This window comes from Atractosteus spatula, chromosome 21 (assembly GCF_055471065.1).
Source record: "Atractosteus spatula isolate fAtrSpa1 chromosome 21, fAtrSpa1.hap1, whole genome shotgun sequence".
In the NCBI taxonomy this organism is placed as follows: Eukaryota; Metazoa; Chordata; class Actinopteri; order Semionotiformes; family Lepisosteidae; genus Atractosteus; species Atractosteus spatula.
This window is the reverse complement of record NC_142726.1, coordinates 13,888,689-13,904,306: the sequence shown is the minus strand read 5'-3', so window position 1 is coordinate 13,904,306 and position 15,618 is coordinate 13,888,689. Positions and strand designations below refer to the sequence as shown.

General features: G+C 39.2%; 2 protein-coding genes across 3 annotated transcripts in view; one reads left to right on the top strand and one right to left on the bottom strand.

Annotated features, from left to right (window-relative positions):
* The window catches only part of hydin (HYDIN axonemal central pair apparatus protein), a 90,326-nt gene extending 83,839 nt beyond the window's left edge, over nucleotides 1-6,487 (bottom strand). Inside the window, exons 1-3 of the mRNA XM_088938762.1 lie at nucleotides 6,353-6,487; nucleotides 4,638-4,763; nucleotides 2,196-2,315 (exon numbers count right to left, since the gene is read on the bottom strand). Of these exons, the coding sequence (XP_088794888.1) occupies nucleotides 2,196-2,315; nucleotides 4,638-4,763; nucleotides 6,353-6,487 (381 nt within the window). The remainder of the gene's footprint in view (nucleotides 1-2,195; nucleotides 2,316-4,637; nucleotides 4,764-6,352) is intronic.
* Nucleotides 6,488-8,234: 1,747 nt separating this feature from the next.
* Nucleotides 8,235-13,907, top strand: cmtr2 (cap methyltransferase 2). Of its 2 annotated transcripts, none has more exons than XM_088938768.1 (2): nucleotides 8,235-8,309; nucleotides 9,718-13,907. In XM_088938768.1, exon 2 carries the CDS (start codon nucleotides 9,741-9,743, stop codon nucleotides 12,033-12,035), a length of 2,295 nt encoding a protein of 764 aa, XP_088794894.1. In that variant the 5' UTR covers nucleotides 8,235-8,309; nucleotides 9,718-9,740; the 3' UTR covers nucleotides 12,036-13,907. The 2 variants fall into 2 exon arrangements, with proteins under 2 accessions (XP_088794894.1, XP_088794895.1); XM_088938769.1 differs by lacking the exon at nucleotides 8,235-8,309 and adding an exon at nucleotides 9,061-9,129.
* The last annotated feature ends 1,711 nt before the right edge of the window (nucleotides 13,908-15,618 follow it).

Below are 15,618 nucleotides of genomic sequence, written 5' to 3'. Positions count from 1 at the left end.
CGAAAAAAAATATATAACATCACTGATGATTGTTAAATTAAAACAAAACATTCACACAAGCCTTGTAAAAATTTAAACAGAATAATAAACTGTATGGAGTAAAGTATGGAATCTATCTTCTGGTTAAATACTGCAATGTCAAAGTGATGTCATGCAACAATCAGCAGATGCAGTCCCCCTGGATATTATACAGGAGCAAAAATAGATTTGCTTCCACTTGTAAAAGCTAGGCTACGCTTGAAGAAGAACTATCAACTTCAATTAGCTTGAGTGTTTAAATAAGGAAAATCTGCAACTACAACTCAATAGCGATGCCTCTATTGAAGAAATAAATCATGATGGGTAGTGTGAAGTTGTGAAAGTAAGGCTGAAAGAGAATCAATACTGGGAAAAAGAACATGACAACTTTTATGAATGCTGTCAAGGGAGAGCAAGCAGGATTTGGTTTGTTTGTTAGAAACTAAATAAATTGTCAGAGGCCAGGTGGAGTGATTACAAAGAAACCTATGACCAAGGAAACAAAGGCTTTGTGGGCTTTAAATATATCCCACAGCAGTTGTCACCAAAGATAAAGGAAGTGGTGCATGCTGTCACATCACACAGAAACGCGTTCCTTTTCTACACCACTGAAGGCACCCAGGGCATCTGCAGAGATTAGCATGCCCAGTGAAAGAACGTAATCGCTTGTTAATTGACATCTCTGAAATTCAAAGCAAAACCAAATTCAACTTGAATGAGAATTGCAGACAAAATGACTGCATCATTCGGAAGACATTCGGGGAAGAATACAGAAACAGGTTTTATGGTAAAACACGGATATCTTCTGGGCAAATATGAATAAATTGTATAACTTTAGCAGCGATAGCACTGCTGAGTCATTTCATTGTGCTGTGGCTGCTTTAACAGGAGCTGTATATTTATATGCCAGTTTCCCGTTCAGAGATTGCTGCATCATCTGTCTACATGACAAGCCTTCCTGTGTGAGGAGACTGCAATGGCCTTCAGCTCCTTCTTGCTCTATCGGCAGATGGAAGTGCTCTCCTGAGCAGCAGGATCGGGAATGTTTTTAAATTCCCCAAATCCTCTGCTGCAAACACTGACCCTTTTATTTATAGAAAGCTATTTAAATAACTCAATACAGAACATTTGAATAGTTAATAATGGACTCCACGTCAAGATCTGAAGTTTCAAACCTGTGGACATTTTTATAAACACTTCTAATGTTTTCATTCTGCTGCAATCATAAATGGAATGAGGCTCTTTTGCATGTTCTAAATATGGATGAACACAAGTAGTTTGTGTGAAAGTATCATCTCAGGAATATTAATATACGAGTGATAGACTTTGATCCAGATCAGTAAGCCATGTTATACTGTACAGAATAAAATATATAAATCTATTTCCTTCTTCCAGACAAAAACCTTTTCTGTTCATTTTCCAACCACATGTACATGATCACTGGAGACAATGCACAGTTTTAGAATATTCTTATGTCTCCAGCAAGTTCAAATTTAATTTTTTAGTTTTTTTTTTACTTCATTCCCTTTTTTAAGACAGGTTTTGTTTAAAATGTATTAATAAAACCTAAATACATGGGGCTGAGTTTATGTCTTCTGTGAAAAAAATGGGTCTTTCTATTCTAGGTGACGGAACAGATATGGTATGGTACTATGTTTTAAATAATACTGTATATTGACTTTGCACAAAAATAACATATAAAGAAAGACTCATAAAAGAAGGATATTTGATGGGTGCACAAGCATACATAAAACCTCTGCATTTAATAAATAACCTAAAAGTGACATAAACTAACAGTTGATACCAGTTTAAAAGAATAAAGAATACTATCTTGGGCATTCAAAATAAGTCTGTAAAAAATGGATTCCTTCATACATACAAATGTCTATAAGCCCACAAAATCTTTATATTAATCAAACATCTGTAATGTTTACTGTTGATAGCGCCAGCTGTATTGTAATAAAAGCTTCAACTCCTAGAATTGATGTGCCTATGAATCCCCATGTATTTTATGCAGTGCCATTTTGCAGATATCACAGAATTAATCCTACCCAGCTGCATGGAAGCTGTTATCTGGTTATTACATACAGTATGAGAAGGCCCTGCACTGTGGCATCACAATGCAGCCTGTCAGAGAGTTACCATTCTCTCCCAGCACAACTGTCTGCAAGACTCACCTTATCATTGTTTCTGAGGACCAGTGGCACTTCATATGTCTCACAGGGAGTGTAGTTCTGAAACACGATCTCTGATGGAAATGGCTGGAACATTGCCTGGTCTATGTCCACTGTTGAAAACTAATTAAAAATAAGAATTCAAACAGAAATTAAAAAAAGAGCCACGCTTACCATCTTTCAGTCCAGCAACAATCAATCTGTTCCAAGATAGAGATGTATATATAGTTCTGTAAAATGAAAGCTGATACTTTTTTACGCAAATGCACACTATTTTATCAGCTGTATAAATAGCTGTAGCCCAGCACTGTGAGTTGAACAGTGAGCGTGGCAGACTATAGGTACAAAACAGGATATACCCTTGATGGTACACTAGCTTATTGCGGGGCATGTTCACATACACATTCAGGTGGCAATTAAGGGACAACAATTAACATATATAGTGTCTCTTTGGACTATGCAAGGAAATTTGGAACGACGACATAAACCCATTTGGCCATAGGGATAAAATGCAAACTCTACACAGAAGACACCCAGGCTAGAATCAGACCCAGTACCCAAGAACTGTGATGCAGCAATGCTAAAAGTAAAACCCATGCTACCATATCACCAAAATTATTATCTTCATTTCTACAAATGTAGCCAGAATGGTCTTAAAATGAGTTGCTCATTTTGAGTTCGCAAGTTGCAAATTGAAAATTAATAATTATTAGACATTCATTTGCAGAAGTAATTTTTAGGTAATTGGGAAAAAATAACTCATTGCACTCAAAAGTAGTGGCACTGTTTCACGAGACTGCTCAGTCACTGGAGATGGAATAATTGTCAAGGTACTATTTAAGCTGTCCATCATTTGTGAAGATGAAATGCTACAAATGGATAGCTTCTACATGAATGGAGCTAATCACATTTTCTGCTACCAACTGCTGAACTGAGCGAAAAGAGAGCCGAGGAGAAAATTCCCTTTCAATTGTTTGGGTTACACTTGGAATCCCAGTGCTGAAACAATTGGCTTTATCAGTTCATCATTTCCCATTCACTGTTGCTCCCCATCATTTCCGCTTCATCAGTACTTCCAAAGCTTGGCCATTAATCCCATCAGCCAATGGGAAAGAAAGCCTTTCTATTAACATTGCAGAATCTGATATTACTAATTTAAAACCTCAAGATGAGAGCCCCGAACACACACATAGACTTCCTTTTTCCATTTCATAAAATCAGTTTTATTTAATTAGCCACATTCATCTGTTTCCAACTGCTTCAGGTGTACGCTCAGCCCACGCACATTCTAACCAGGCAGACAGGAGCAGGTTAGAAAAGCTGACAGCAGCTCCCTTTTAACATGATTTTCTTGATCTAAAAAAGGAAAAGAAATAAAATTCCAGCCAGCAATAATTAATTGATCCCATAGAAAACAAATTAAAGTCCTCATCCCAGCCCCATCATAACACAGAAATGACTGTGATGTTTAAGAGCCAGGCATTCACTCTCTTGCATGTACGTTTTTACGATGGACTGAACAGCAGACGCAGCTCACCCAGGAGGAAACTGCACGTACATCAAAATATTAAATGAAGCGATATACTCATATGATCAATCACATCATATCCAGTTCATCTCGGAGGTGAGTTATACCAAAACATCTGTGAGAGATGCAGAACGATTGCTGCCAGGCTGACCCATTTCCCAAATGGCATGTAATTGTTAACCCCATGGTTAGTGCAGAAGGAGTGCTGCTGTAACTAGGCATGACACCAAGTGCATCATTATCTCTTACACATGGAGAAACAATGCAAACCGCAAAACAGACGCCTCTCCTCTGTGCCAGACAGAGCTCTTTGACTGTGCTGGAGAAGAATCATACAGTACTTTCATTACAGTGAGGAATATTTGTACTAGAAGGAAGACTATCAAAATGACGATAAAGGAATGAGACAGGGTTTGATAAATCAGGAAAAATCTGGAACAGGAAAGAATAAATGGGAGCATTTTAAACAAAGAATCCTTTAAACAGTTACAGTGCATATGCTAGAATTGACATATAGATTTAGAAAGTGCAGCAATGGCACCTCCCTTGTCTAGGTTTCAGTCTGTGTGGGGGAGGGTCCTTTTATATCAAGATAACAATAAATATTTTATACTGAAATATATATGAGTCACCATGCATTGTGAAATGTGGATATTTTATGGGATGACCACAAATCATAAGTGTATTGTACATTATTGTACTCTTATTTCCCATGAAATCAACTTCCTGGGATAAACTAGATAAGTAAGATATAATGTTTCAACATGGCAAAATGACCAATACATACCACCGTAGTACTTGTATAGTAAAGACCCAATTTAATGCTTCTTCAGGCGTGATTCATGAGTGCGTGTGTGGCAGCGAGGAAGGCTACACTATCTTACACTATGGTGTGTGGATGTGTGCACAGGCTTTACCTTCTGATGAGTGGTTTCGCTCATATCTAGAAGCTCAATAATTCGAGGCGGGTTCATCTCGTATGTGTTTGCCAGCCGCTGTTCTGTAGTTAAAGCCATTTCTTTTATAAACGCAGATGGAGTCATCTGAAATAAAAAAAGGAAAGATGATACCAAATCAGCATGCTTTCAGACCTTCACATGCATCCACTGAAGGCTATAGGCACAGTGTTCAGTGTACATCATGCCACAGGGATCTACTTGTGTAGATCATTAATGTACTGTAACTTCCTCTTTTCTTGCTTTTCCAAATGAAATAAAATTACAGAGATAATCTGATATCATAAAGTAAAAAACAAAATTATACTTTATGGAATAATACCTGGACAAGCTCTCATTTAGTTGTGAAATAATCAAATGCAAACATATTCTATGTCTAACAAATTTCACCTAAACTAAGACACTATTATGTTATAAAACAGACCTGTGTTCATAATTCAATCCTGCCTTTCAAAACAAATTCTCATTTTATAGTATTTTCATTAGAAATAGATTAATATGAAAATTATACAGCACATTACATCACTGCATAAAAAAGCCTTTCTCAAAAACATTATTTTTTCAAAGATAAAACATTAAAAACAGAACTCCTGATAGAGCTGAGGTTATTTATATGCAGATGATTAGACAATTAGATCTAGGATTACATGAAAATTGCTTAGGTACAGTATTTAACAAACAAGATGGAAGGCTAAGATAAGGCAACGATATATCATTTTTCTAGATCATAATGTTTTTTCAGCCTCTAAATTAGCACTGCAGGTTTTGTTTCCCTTTCTCTCAAGTGGGAATATCTCTTCATGTGTTCTTCAAGCAGGCAAAACACCAAAATGCACTTATTCTGTAGTCAGAACAGAATAGGTTGGTTTTAAAATATAAATTAATAATGAAAAAGAAAAAAATACATTTAATTTTTAATACCCGCTGGTTATTTCTGTATTAAGAAAATCCTATCTTGTTCATTATTTTAAAGCAACATAAGAATACCAGGCTTTTTTTCTATTTTGGAGTGTACAGTCTTTTAAAGCAGCAGCATGTTCTTAGCAACAATATGAGCATTTTCTCATAGAAGAATAAAGCATACAACATTTGCAATAAAATCCTTTTCATTCAGATACCTAATTTCTCAAATTCATGCAAAGGTGCAGTTGAATATCATACCTTCACTTTGAGAAAGGATATTGAATTTTAGCAATTTCAATATACATCAAAATGAAGCTGAAAGTAGAAGGTATTTCACATGCCAGTTATACAGGATGTGTGATTGCATTGAAACTAAACTATAGACTTTAGCATATTTCTGATGTCATCACTTGAGTCCCATTTGGGATCTTGATACAATCAGAAAACCTCCATTGTTGAACTAAAATGCTCTTGGTATATCTAGTGTACGCTCTCCTGCATGTAACTTAACACCAGCGAAACGTATCTCTGAACAAGTCTTTGTTTTAAAGTTCTTGAAAAATGCATTGGGAAAACTGACCAAATAATAGCAGGACCAAGTCTGCTGGACACATATAGTAGAAAGAATATCAAGAGCTGATGCCAGTAGTTTGCCTGAAGCTGTATAATGCTGTGGAAACAGGTAGACAGTAGAGGTAATCACATCTAAAAGCTTTTGCGATCACACATATGAGAGTGGACTGGAAAACGTACATAGAGTGCACATACTGTACCTTGATGTGCTTGTCTCGTTGTTTTACAAGTTTTGGATTACGAGGGGCCACAACTTTGCTTTTGAATCCTTCAGGCATCTTTGGAGACAAGCTCTGCAGATTAATGGGCGGACCCAGAGCCTTACTGGTCAGCATTGTGAATTGTGCTCCCTTCTTTTATCACATTACCTGACAAATCAAACATGCATGAGAGAACGTGAGTGCATTAGGTGCCCCTCAACAAACAATAATAACTGACTAGAAGTGAAGTAAATATCTGACAAAGCTCAGTCACTTAAATACTAGACAACATTTTTAGAATACAAACTAATGGTCCAAAAAAGGTTTTTTTTTTATGTTTATTTCAGGACAAATACAGATCCTGCTTTAGATGATTGGAAAATAAATTTAACCGATGTGCAATAAACTTTTTGTTGTTTATAACGTAAATGAAAATGATCTTTATATCGTTGACAAGTTTAAATTCAGCGAGAAAACTTTATTTTCTTAGATTACTGTTTAATTGATGGCTGTTAGGTAATGATATCTACAGTATGTGACGTTACATAACGTAATGAAATCAAAAAAGGATAAGTGAATTTTCATTTTTGTTCTTCATTGCGATCTACGAATCACAGTAGTACTGGATAAAAATAAACGAGAATTAGTCCATTGAATTAACATTACATTTATACTTCGAAATTTACCTTTAGACAATGGTATACGATCTACTTATTCGCTACACTTTTTTGCATTTTAAAATCAGAATGTAAAAAGAATGACTAAGTAAAACATAACTTTACTTCCTTTTTAAAATATATCATAATCTTCATCATCCACAGGTTACCAACATTACAAATGATCAAGCTGCCGAAACACCTCAATGCTAAGTTTTTTTTAAAACAGCTTATTTTGAAAATCACCACAGTAAAATATGAATGTGTCCAGACTGTCTCTGATTTTTGTCTTTAATTTAAGACACATTCTTGTATCTCAAACCTCCTGCAATTAAACCCATTTTTTGGCATGTAAACCTGGATTAAAATCACTGGTGGAACAGACTCCGATTTTTTATTTTTGGATTTGGAAAAACATAATTTTAAGGTAGCGTGATTAAAAAATAATTCTTGATTCACGTCGGTAACTCTAGGCATCACGAAACATACCGCTGCAAATAAATCTGTACGTATTATGTCCACATTTTACTTACAATTGATAAAAAAAAGCTGTTGCTCTGTATGAACACCTCCGTTCATGAAGTTCTGTTTAGTAGTTTCCATAACAACGAATTCGCCGGCCTTTCAATAAGTCGCCCAGTGATTCGCCCGATGAATATATTCTTCTTCGTGATTGGTTAAAATAAGGAGACAACTCCATAGCAACCAGTATGCTTGGTTGGAGCAAAGGTAGAACATTTTGCCCAATTGCTCGCATACTTTTATTTATTTTTTCTTTTAAAATAATATTATAGTAGGACTAAAAACGCTAAAGACTAATTTATATATTTACCTTTTTTATTTAGGGGAATAGATCCTTTTTTGTAACAAAATAATTAATTCCACTGTCCTAAAATACTTAAATTCACGACACGGGTCGAAATGTAAAACAGTACATTTTCTATTAGTGTATCGTTTGCAAAAAATATTAGTTTTTTTTTATACCACGAGTTTCAAAGGTCTTCACATGGCATTGAAAAAATAGTAAATCATCACACAAACAGAAAGAATGGGTTAGTTCTTAATGCAAAACTGTATATTCTGAATACTGTAATATAATTAGTAAGAACCACGTACATATGTAAATGAAAAGTATTGTAAAAGTGTTTTACAAAGTGCGGTGTGACTCTGGGGTAGTGTTATACACACACCCCCTGTGACACTCCAGTCGGTAGCTGTGCGCCAGTGTTGCAACGCGGAAGAAAGGCCCGTGGAGTTCGAGGCGCAGGTACTTGGTCTGCTGTGCACTCGGTTTCACCAGGGTATGGCTTAGTTTTCCTACAAAGACATCAGTTTTCTTCTTTTAGTGATGTAGTTACTTTCTGTGTAGGCGTTTGTTTCTTTCGTTCTTATTTTATGACCAGGCCCGGTGTAAAGCCCCGTGTTTTCCTGAAACGTTCGTCCGGCTGAAGTGTTCCGACTTCTCGTTTGTCCGTTTCTTCGTGCCGGTGGGTTGTTTTTATAGCGGATAACCCGACGCTGAAAACCGAGCGAGCTGGTTTGAGGATGCACTTAAAGAAAAGAAAACTTAAAAAAGCAAGGGGAGACAGCACAGCTTCTATAGTAATTTTTAAAATTGCATTGGGTGTGTTTAATTGTCACCCTTCAGACAGTCCTCTCATTAGTTTCTTACGCATCGGTGTCTCCAAGCATTTAAGGCAAATAACATCGTAGTACATACACTCACAACATAATTAAACTAATTGTAAAAATTATGCTTATGTCCACCTAAACAAACACTGACACGCGGAAAGTCCACAGTCATGATCTCGTTCCCTTGCGGTTGAGTTAACTTCGGTTTGAGTATATTAAGATAAAAAATAGCTTTGACGACCCACTGTGCCAGACTACGTGTTATAGTGTTTAGAATTGCTACACTTGCTGTCTAAAAGCAAAAAATATGTTCTTGTACGAATTTTCTTAAACGCGTAAATATGTAAATGCGCAAAAAAACCGTGTCCATGTGAAATATGGCCTCTTGTTGGGAAAATGAACAGTTGATTAATGCTCGTCTGAACGTAACGAGTACTAATACTACGGCTGGCTTCGTCTGCAGTAGTTTGGAATAACAGCATCCCAAGTGTGAGTAGGCCTTCATGCTGGCAAATTATTTTTGGGTTAACAACTGTGCTGCAATCCTACCACATAAAGGCAATACAGGCAGACAACTTTTGGCTGGGCAGCTCTAAAATGAACAACATGTGACTTTTAATCTTTTCTTCCATGGGATGGGAAGTTATATTCCTTTTCCGTAGTGCTATTCTTAAAGGTGGTACTAAGCATTCAAGTCTGGGAAGTTTTTGAACTTTTAAGTAGTAATGAATGGAACTGGAAGTTTTTGTAGATATAAACTGGCATTTCTTGATGAAAATGAATTGTGCATTTTCCACCATCTCAGCACTTTTCGATACCGTCATGAATTCCTAATTCTCAGACTTCAAAGGTGTGAAATGTGTGTGGGTTCAGAAAATGCCAAAGCAAACAAATAAGAAATCAAATTTAAATTGTTGTTGTAGTACGTCAAACTGGAGGAGACAGCAAATTTTGATGGAAACATTCATTTTAGCTTTCATCTACGGTGCAGGATGTATTTAAAAACAAACAGCAGAAATGGCTTTGGGCTTACGAAAGGATTTTGTTTTATTCTAAGCTTACTTCTTTCCCTTTCAGGCTTAAGCAGGAGCTGTAAGAAGATGAGCAGGGGTCGGGGAGTACGAAAAAAAATCGGTGCGGATAAGGAAACCGACCTTGACAAGTTCAGCCCGGATGTTCTAGCCGAAATCAAGGAGCTCTTCAGCAAGAATGTTACCTATTATAAGCCCCCTTCCAGGGAGTGGCGAATCCCAAACCCCAATGAAGCTTTGAAGTATGAATCCCAGCAGTACGGAAGCCTGCAGGCCCTTAAAGAATCTCTGAACCAGGTTAAGGATCAGCTCAGTGACAAGAACCTGGAAGAGTGGCACCAGCACACTTCTTTCACCAACAAGGCGGGGAAGGCCATCTCCCACGTGCGCACGACGGTCAATGCTGAGATATGCACACAGGCGTGGTGCAAATTTTATGAAATCCTGGCTACTTTTCCTTTAATTCCTCAGAGGGCGCTGCAGAGTGGAGAGTTCAATTCGGTGCATCTCTGCGAGGCGCCTGGGGCTTTTATAGCCAGTCTTAATCACTACCTCAAGACTAACTGTCTCTACTGTGATTGGATGTGGGCAGCCAACACCCTCAACCCTTACCACGAGGCCAATGACAACGGCATGATGATAATGGATGACCGCCTGATTGCCAGCACTCTGCCCTGGTGGTTTTTCGGCTCTGACGACACTGGAGACATCATGAGCCAAAAGCATCTGCTGGAACTGAAGAGGTTCACCAGCAACATGCGCGCCATCGACTTGGTCACAGCAGACGGCAGCTTTGACTGCCAGGGGAATCCCGATGAACAGGAAGCCCTAGTGGCCTCGTTGCACTACTGCGAGGCTGTCAGCGCCCTGATGCTGCTCAGAAGTGGAGGATCCTTTGTTTTAAAGATGTTCACCTTGTTCGAACATTCCTCCGTCTCCCTGCTCTACCTTCTGAACTGCTGCTTCAATGCCGTTCACGTGTTCAAGCCGGCAACGAGCAAGGCTGGAAATTCCGAAGTCTACGTGGTATGTCTGGAGTATTCCGCCAAAGAAGCCGTGAGGCCTTTGCTCTCAAAGATGATCCGCAACTTTGGCCCCGACATCGCCGGGAGAGCCCTCTTCCCGCACCATTCGATTCCGGATTCCTTCCTTAGGCAGCACAAGGAAGTCTGCTCCTTCTTTCACAAGCTCCAGATTCAGACCATCAGGGAAAACCTCCGGCTCTTCCCCTCGATGAGCGAGGAACAGAAGCAGAGGCTGAGCCAGCTGAGGGACTGCGCGGCGGAGTTCTACCTCCAGAGGTATCGAGTGCAGTACCTTCCCAGAAGCAAATGGCTCTCGAAAAACGCCCTCCGAGGCTGCAGCTTGAATGGCAAGCTGTTTGGTCACCGGAAGCAGGTTGGGTCTTTCAATGAAAGAAAGGAGTTGGAGACCCTTACTTGGAAGGAAAAGGTGGAGAAGGGGTACTACAAGGCTTGGATCGAGCAGCATGTCTCGGGAGATCTTGGCAAGGGCTGCATTCTGAAAGGCCCAGGTGAAGACTGCAACATGGAAGCCTGGTACGTCTTAAAAGGTGCAGTCTTACCAAAGGTCCGGAGTTCACCTTTCTGTGATTTGGAATTGCTGAACCACCTGAATGAAGCTCTAGAGCAGTCCTTGTTAACAAGGTGTGCTAATGGCTCTCCAAGAGGAGCATGTGGAAATCCCTGTAGAACATGTGTGGTGACAACAACTGACCACCTTCTGTCAGAAGCATCCAGTCTCTTCCAGGAACAGCCAGCAGCAGCCCTTCCAGAAGAGGGTGCCCACTGCCTCATGGTAGGGAGCTCTTGTGCCCAGCAGACCGGCCATCTGCGCGTTGAGTTTTCTGCGCCGCCACCTTGCCCAGCTCCCAGCTGCGTGACCCTCCACGACGGGGAGCCGAGATACCAGCAGGAATTCTTGCAGTGCATTTTGTGCTCCCTTCGCAAGCTGCAGGCCGGGGGGTCATTCATTCTGCCCATCTTGTCCTCTTTCACCCGCTTCACAGCCGGGCTTGTCCTTGCTCTGCACCACTGCTTCCAGTGCATCAGCTTCAGGTGTCCTACCTCATCCGACGCTTTGGGCACCATCGCTGTACTGCTGTGCAGTGGGTATCAGCTGCCTAGTGACAGACTGGTAGCCTTCCTGCAGGACATGCACAGTGTGATGTCAGAAACGCCACAGCCAGGCGTCCAACAGCAGGTGCTGCAGTTTGTACCAATGGAGGTCCTTTTGAAAGGTGATCTCCCGGAGTTTTTGTGGACCATGAATACTGCAATCGCTAAGCACAAGCTCCACTTGCTCGGTCAGGCGGAGCAGGAGTCAATGATGCTGACTGCTTAGCTGTAGTTAGATGTGAGAAAGCAACAAGGTGAGCTTTTGAATCCTGCTGCTCTACAGCAGCATTCATTTCAGGTCGCAAAGGGAGCTCGCTGTGCTAGCCAGGTGAATCATTTTGATTTTTTTTTCCAAGAAAAAATGCCAATGTTATGTAGAAAGATAAAGAGACTGAGCTGCATGAAGGTAACTTGCATCAAGTTTTTATAGGTTGAGTTTTTTTATTTTGCAAGAGTGTTTTGCACACTATAGAAAAGTGTGCATTTGGCACTAGAAAATCGCATTCTTATGGTGAAAACCGAACGAGGAATTTGTTGTCCTTCCAAGCCCTTTGTTACCATTATCTTCCATCTGCCACTACCAAAAGATGCTTTAGTTTCCGATGCGTCCTTAAGTATAATTACCAATCTGTAGTGTCATAAGCATGTTTGTAAAATGGCAAAGTAATACAGTGATTCTGTAGTTTGTTTCCATAACCATTCTGTTCTTTTTCTGTAACCAAACCCATATTTTGTTAGTCAGTTGCATGTGGTGCAGTAAGGCAGTTCCATTAAACTATTTTTCCAACACACTGCTGGACTAGCAATTAAGACCACTGGTAAAGTTCCATGGCGAGTTGTAGCGGATGACAAGATGCCAGGCGGCAGACCTCTTACAAAAGCCATTGAGAAATGCCTTAATTGGTCCAAGTGTACCACATTCCATGTAATCCTTTATTTAGTTACTTTTTGAAGAACTCCCTGGCAGTAATAAGGGGGGGGGAGCAAATTATAATTATTTCAAAGGTTTAGAATTGAGATTAAATGTTCCTTTCTATAGCACCCTGTAGACAGCATAGGGAGAGTAATTTAATTTAAATTTTAAGGTAGAATAAAATAGGTGGGTGAGAATTGATTTACTTTTCTGTCTTTTTTTCTTTGCCCTGGTAGGAACAGAGCTATTTTTTTGGTTTCTGAAAGAAAAAAAGTATGTGGGGATATTGAATACCAGTGAGTGGAAAAGATCATTAAAAACAAAGATATCTGTCCCAAGAATTATTGCACGTTTTTAGAAAAAGTTTTTTTTTATCTATTTTTGTCCATTTTTTTGTATGCGATTTAAATATGGGCAATAAGAAATAGAAAAATGTTTCATTTTAATATTGTAACATTTGCTCAGACTGTTTTTTTCACCTGCGTGTGCTTTCTGCAATATATATACAGTATCCAAAGAAAGATTGTGCCTTTACACCAAGCTGCAGCGTTTCTCTATCAGAATTAGTCAGTTCTTTTGTCTCATACAACGTCATCATGTAAAGAAATCTACCTCAGAGAATCGTCTGGCTGGAGACCCACAGGTTCCTGGGAAGTGACTCCGCAGGAGAGGAAAACTTTTCCCAACTTTTCTTGAAGTGCCTGTTCCCAGAGCTTTGGTCCGAATTGAAAAAGTACCTGTGAGAAAATGTAAGGTATTCCTCAGGCTTAAAAGCCATCTTCACCATGGACAAGTCATGTTTTCAGTGTATTTTTATTTTGAAATGATATTAATTCTAGATGCAAATGTGATCAAAATGAAACAGACCGAAAAGGATGACAGCATCCAACATCATGTCGAAACACTAAAATCTCAATGTATTTTATCCATGATGTGGCAAAAATACGAGGCAGGTGTATTCTTATTTTGTCTTCCCTTTTGTCAATTACAAATGGCTTATGGTTTATAACACAGAGGAAAGTATTTTTGTTTGCTGGATGGTATACTTTATAATGTATAAGGTAACTAAAGGGACTGCTGAATCAGCAGCAGTTTAGAGTTAGAAATCTTTTTTTATTTATATCCAAAAGTTGTTATGTTGGCCTCTTGTAAATACATATTCTATATAAACACCTTATAAAATAATTTGTTGGCGTGTCAGTTTCTTCAAAAAATGTAAGTCCGTGTCCATACAATGTGCTTTGTGTACCTGCATAACATAAATATTGAAATGCATTATAACAGTGACTGTACAATTATGCGCTATTTCCAAAGGTAGACATCTTCTAGTATTTAATTGTTCCTAGTCTCCCAAGATTAATTTTATGTGTGCAATGACAATTGGATCGTTTAGTGGAAAGGAAAGCAGTATGTTGGGTAGCATTGCCACCTTGCCGGGCTGGGGTCCTGGGTTCAAATCCTGGCTGCTATCCGTGTGAAGTTTGTACGTTTCCTCCCGAAGTACAGAGACAAGCTGGTGGTTACTGGTAGGTCACACCCGGACATATTGGCCCTGGTGTGTGTGTGTGTCCTGCCCTGCCCTGCGGTGGACTGGCATTCTGTCCGGAGTGTATCCCATTGCTTGCTGGGATAGGCGCTGGCTCCGGCTTGCCCACAACTCTGCCTTGGCTAAAGCAGTTGCAAACTGGGTGACTGGGAAGCAGTATGATAAATAAGTATAAAAAACAAAATGAAATTTAAGTTGTGCAGAAAATGAGGTGTATGTTTTATGTTAACTGCTCTGCTCGTGCATCTTCCAAACTCCAGTCCGTTTCTCCGAGGCAGCGGGTGTTTGAGTTTGAGTGGGGTTGATGTGTATTGAAAGGCCTGGATTTATGGTCGTGGGAAAGTGACTGGATGCTGGCTTGGCATAAAAGCGCTGGCAAAAAAAGTAAAACTGAATAGGAAAAAAGTTGGAGAAACTGAAATGGAGTAACTAATGTCTTTTAATCACATCAACATTAGTGTCTGCCAACCGTCAATGGCATTTCAGGAAGACGTTTTTTTTTTGTGCCTGACCTGGTTCCTAATTAAATGAAAAAAAGAACTAGATGCTTCCTCTGTGAGAAAGTGCTTCATAATGCAATAACATGAATGAAAGAACAGAATACAAATTCCAGATAAACCTTTACAGAGCCCTGCTGCAGCAGTATGGAAAACAGGCTTTCTCATCCTTTTCCTTTTTTCCTGCTATTCCCACCAGGCACTTTTACACAGTTATTACAGTAAGTGTCATCTAAGGAGTCACTAAGTAAGACAGCAAGAAGAAGTGTATTATCCTTGTCATCCTGACAGGACAGCATTTAACAGAACTTGGAAAAGGAATTCCTGCACAAAGCAGCTTATTGATGAGGACCAAGAAAATGAGGACCATGTGAAATCTCAGTTACACACAGGATACTTTATTCTGAGGCACTGTTTACATCAGAAATCATGTAAAAGGGATGGAGAGATTTAAACTGATTCTTAGAAGTATAATCATTACTGAATTTAATGCACTTAAATATTAAATCAGGAAAGGCTATAAGCAGATGGAGGCCATCTGGTTGCTAATTGCTCAAAACATCTTTTCTAGCCATTGGAAAAAAGTCACAGAACATGCTTGGGTAGCTTGTTCCATTTTCCCCAAGATAAATACAGTGGTGGTTTGCGTTCTGTACTTTTTAATAAAACCTTGCACCTCTGAAAATAAGTGATAAAGAAGCATTACCAGTTTGGATAGCTTATTTCTCAGACACTATCATCGCTTCCTTCTTCTCTGCCTTCAAACACAATCCAAAGCATCATTTTCAGATGTCTCTCCAGTTTCAGTGGAAGCGCACAGATGCTTGTGAAATAGTCCGCTACTTCTTACTTA